This window comes from Arachis ipaensis, chromosome B04, assembly GCF_000816755.2.
Source record: "Arachis ipaensis cultivar K30076 chromosome B04, Araip1.1, whole genome shotgun sequence".
Taxonomy (NCBI): Eukaryota; Viridiplantae; Streptophyta; class Magnoliopsida; order Fabales; family Fabaceae; genus Arachis; species Arachis ipaensis.
In genome coordinates, this window is record NC_029788.2 from 54,864,221 (window position 1) to 54,868,989 (window position 4,769).

Below are 4,769 nucleotides of genomic sequence, written 5' to 3' on the forward strand. Positions count from 1 at the left end.
GTATTAAGAATAAGACTAGACACGCTAATACATGACGGTATTTAGGTGTGTTCAAGTATGTTTGAAAAAAAATATTTTTAATTAAAACACAATTAGATACAAAAAACTTGTGTATCAAATAAATATTGTTCAGTTGCTCAGGAGAATGGCGGTTCAGGTGGAGTCGAGGTTGGAGCAACGAACTGGGTGTGAAGGGGAATCTGGACCGGGGCGCGAGCTTCGAGAGAGAGAGAGAGAGAGACACGATCGTCCGAGCCCCGAGTCCCTGGTTAGGCTGGTTGTTTGAGACTGAAAACTCGAATTTGAATGACTACTCATAGGTCATACCTTCCGAGCTTTCCAGAATGATCCCGGTTCTCCCGAACGCCTGGTTGGAGGCTCCATCAACATGGAGCTTCCACCATATACCCGGGTTTCTAGAGGAATTCCCAATCACCTCTACCAAGAAATCTGTCATTCCTTGAGTATTGATTGCGTGTCTAGGCTTGTATTGGATGTCATACTGAGATAACTCTATCGCCCAAGTCATCACACAACCCGCTAGGTCGGGTTTTTGCAAGATCTGTCATATGGCTTGGTCAGTCCTCAGTGTGATTGGGTGCCCTTAAAAATATTGTCTTAACCTCCAAGAGAAAATTAATAGAGCATAGGCTAATTTTTCCAACTTAGTGTACTTCAGCTCCGCCGCTTGGAGCACCTTGCTAATGAAGTATACCAGTTGTTGGAGTTCTTCTTTTTCCCGAATCAAAATGGCCACCATGGCCTCCTCCGTCACGGTTAAATAGAGGAATAGAGTCTTTCCTTCTTTCGGCTTCTCGAGTATTGGTGGTTCCAATAGGATCCTTTTGAAATGGTTGAAGGCTTTCTCGGAAGCCGAGGTCCATTCAAAGGCTATTCCCTTTTTCATTAAATTAAAAATAGGGAGGGCCTTTGCTGTTGAGACCTCGAGGAAACGAGACAAAGCCGTGGGCCTACCAGCCAGTCTTTGTACGTCCTTTACACCCTGGGTTGTCATCCAAATGGTGGCTTCACATTTATCTGGGTTGGCTTTAACCTCTCTTTACATGATCATAGAGTCCGAAAACTTTCCTGCCTCCATTGCAAACACGCATTTAAGAGGGTTCAGCCTCATATTGTGCTTCCAAAGCAATCTGAAGACAAATTCTAAGTTAGCAACCAGGTTGCTTGGTTCGGCTATTTTTACCAACATATCATTGACATTGACCTCCACTGACTTGCCGATGAGCTCCTTGAAGACTTTGCTCATTAACCTTTGATATGTGGCTCCCGCATTCTTTAGTCCAAACTGAATAACCTTGTAGCAGTAGGTCCCCGTTGGTGTTATGAATGTCATTTTTTCCTTGTCGGGATGGTGCATCAGGATCTGATTGTACCCTGAGTACGCGTCTATGAAGTTCAGAAACCGGTACCCCGCAACCGCATCTACTAGGGCATCGATGTTAGTAAGCGGAAATGAATTTTTTGGGCATGCCTTGTTAAGATCTGAATAATCGACGCACATTCTCCATTTTGCATTGGCTTTCTTGACAAGGATCACGTTCGAGAGCCATGTCGAGTACTTTAACTCTCTTATGAAACTGGCTTCTAACAAGCTGGCCGTTTGCCTAACCACCTCGTTAGCCCTTTCTGGTGACATCTTTCTTCGTCGTTGTGCTACTGGTTTGGCATCCGATTTCATAGCCAGACGATGTGACATGAAATCGAGGTCCACCCCTGGCATGTCAGCTGGGGTCCAGGTGAATAAATCACTATTTGCTCTGACAGTCTCGATGCGAGGTTTCTTTAACTCTTGGGGGAGGTTCCGGTTTACGAAGGTAAACTTATCCTCCGCGTCTTCCACCTGGAACTTCTCCAGGTCGCCCTGAGGATCTAGCCTCAGCTTGTCGTCAACCCTTGCATCCAAATCCTTCAGGAACACCCCAGCTGCTTTCTTTGACTTCTTCCTTAACGAGAGACTGGCATTGTCACATGTGACTGCCATTTTCAAGTCTATTCTGATAGATCTTACAACTCCTCTATTCGTTACAAACTTCATCGTGAGAAGTTTCGTGCAAATAACAGCTGACAGTTCGTTGATAGTCCTCCTCTCTAAGATCACATTGTATGTTGTAGAGTCCCTTAGGATAACGAACTCTGCCATCGCTGATTTCCTATTCTCCCCGGATCCAACACAGATCGGAAGCATGACTAGTCCATCGGGTCTTATGTAATTTCTCCTAAGCCAACGACCCAATGTGGATGGCTTTTGAGATCTCCTTCTTTGAGCCCTAGGGCATCGAACATATTCCTAAACATGATATTCAAGTTTGCTCCGGTGTCCACCAGAATTCGCTTGACGAGGCCCATCCCAATTCTCGCCGTAATCACCATTGGCCGGTCCTAGGAGAGGTCGTTGCACCAGCGATCTTTCAAGCCGAAAGAAATTTCGGGGAGCACTCCAGATCGAGTGTTAGGGATTCCCGATGTCACTGCCAAAACCTTTGCATCCTTTTTTGCTGCTGATTTTGACTTGGGTGGTGTATCTCTTCCGACCACAACATTGATGACCACAATTGGATCATTTTCCGCATTATCGGGAGGCCCCTGCCTTGGCTTCACAGCTCGGCTGTGGTCCTCCTCGGAACGTTCATGTTCTCCCCTTCTCGGTTCTCGTATGAATTAGGAGAACTCAGTCAGCTTACCTTTTTGAATGGCCTGCTCCAAAGCATCCTTCAAATCAAAATATTCTTGGGTTGTGTCCAAAAACCTTGTGGTAGTCACAATACAAACTTTTGTTTTCACGAAGTCCGTCAAGCCATCAATCTCTAGGCATACATCGTTGAAACAATCGAGGAACATCCTCGTTGGCTCGCCGACACACTGCGTCACACCTAACAAGTTGATTGGGTGTATGGCCTTGGAAATCTGTGAGGTGAATTGCTCTAAGAAACTCTGAGAGATATTCACAAAGGCCGCAATGGACTTGTGGGAGCGTATTAAACAACTGTATCACTGAACTTGCCAAGCTTACTGGAAAAGCATGACACCTAACAGCATCACCAATACCCTCCGGGTTTATTATGGCCACAAAGGCTATCAAATGTTCCTGGGGGCCTTTTGTCCTATCATATCTCGTGTCTGTGGGCTTGTCAAAATTTTTCGGCAGCCGGACCTTGTGAATAAAGGGATGGAAAGAGGTTGCGCTAATAATAATGGGATCCTGCTGCTTCTTCCCTTTATCTCTTCTCATCTCCCCATGGCCTTCCGATATGCCGTGGGTGTAGGTGTGAGACCAACCGTCGGTTTGTCCGTGCTTGTTGACCTTCCTGGGGCTCCTACGATCCTCCGGTCCCTCAGTCGGTGACCGGGTACAAGACAAGCTTGGGCGGGAACCTCTGCTGTGCTCTGGATAGTAACGGTCACTCGCGGCCAGCTCCCTCTCCAAGTTTTGTGCTCGATACCGAAGTTCTTGCATAATCTTCGAGTTGTCATCACTTATGCCACCAAATGGGCATCTCTCGGAAGATCGAGAGGGGGGTCATCTGACGGGATAGCGGTCTCGAGCATACTTGAGAAGATGTTGTGGAGCTTACCCTGCTTCTCAAACGGGCTCCCCCTTCTTCACGTATCTCCTCTCTACGAGGGAAAAGCTCCATGTTGACACCAGCTCCCCACAGACAGCGCCAATTTTTAGTTACTCGGGTGAATGGCGGTTCGGGTGGAGTTGAGGTTAGAGCAACTGGACGTGATGGGGATCTAGATCGGGGTGCGAGCTTCGAGAAAGAGAGACATTCGTCTGAATCTTCAGTTGGTTAGCAGGTGGGACCACCTACAAGGACACTCCGATGTTAAAGTTAGCGTCTGTACGAAAAGACAACCAATTAGGGTAGAATGGTGACATACCTCTGAAACCGGATGGGTCCTTTCACTTGGGCCCATATGCTTGGAAGCTTTTGTTAGCTGTCCAAGTCTTCTCAGCAAGGTGTGAGGCGACGCGCGGATCACTTCTCGATCTGGGTTGAGTAACCCGATGGGTCGGTGGTCCATAGCCGGATCCGAGTCCCTGGTTGGACTAGACCGAAACAAATATCTATGAGTGTTATATCCAAAATGTGTCCCACATACGAATGCGTGAAGGCAACTAATAACTATCCGTGTTTTATATTTTTTAATAAATATTCAAATGAGGTAATAACATTGTATGAATTGGGATGTGTACCTCTTGAGGCGTCTATATTCCTTGTCTACAGGGTTTCTTCCACGGCGGCGTTTCCCAGCAACGGCAGCTTGAAGCTGAGAGTCTATTGCGTTGCTTTGATCAACGTTACCACTATTTGTATTTGTCGCTGTAGAATGCACACTCAGCATGGTTTCCACATCAGGAACTGTGAACAGATCTTCGTCGCTATCTTCTGGCGGATAAGCAATGAAGAAGCTAATGTATTCAGATATGAATTCTAGAGAATTATGTGATTATACTTTATCAACATGCCATAGCAAAAAGTTATATTCTTTTCCCTATTGTGTTATATTATTATTGTTAGAAGGTATACTTAATTTCAATTAACATGTCTTTTATTTTTAACCAAGGCCAATAATAAGACTGAGAAGGAGTCGAATTATTCGACTCGAATACAAGATCCTAACTAAACTTAATAGAGATGTGTAAAAAAGAGTTTATCAATAAGTAGTTATGGCTGGGTTCAACTCCAATGAATGTGTGTTTCTGACCGAATGCAGTACAATACCCTTTCTTTGTTATGAGATGT

The 4,769-nt window shown here is 45.5% G+C and overlaps 1 protein-coding gene across 1 annotated transcript in view; it reads right to left on the bottom strand.

Moving 5' to 3' along the window:
• Nucleotides 1-4,769, bottom strand: part of LOC107639316 (transcription factor HY5-like) — a gene marked incomplete in the record, with an annotated part of 29,897 nt that overhangs the window by 22,938 nt on the left and 2,190 nt on the right. Inside the window, 1 exon segment of the mRNA XM_016342789.2 lies at nucleotides 4,220-4,412. Coding sequence (XP_016198275.1) covers nucleotides 4,220-4,412 — 193 coding nt within the window.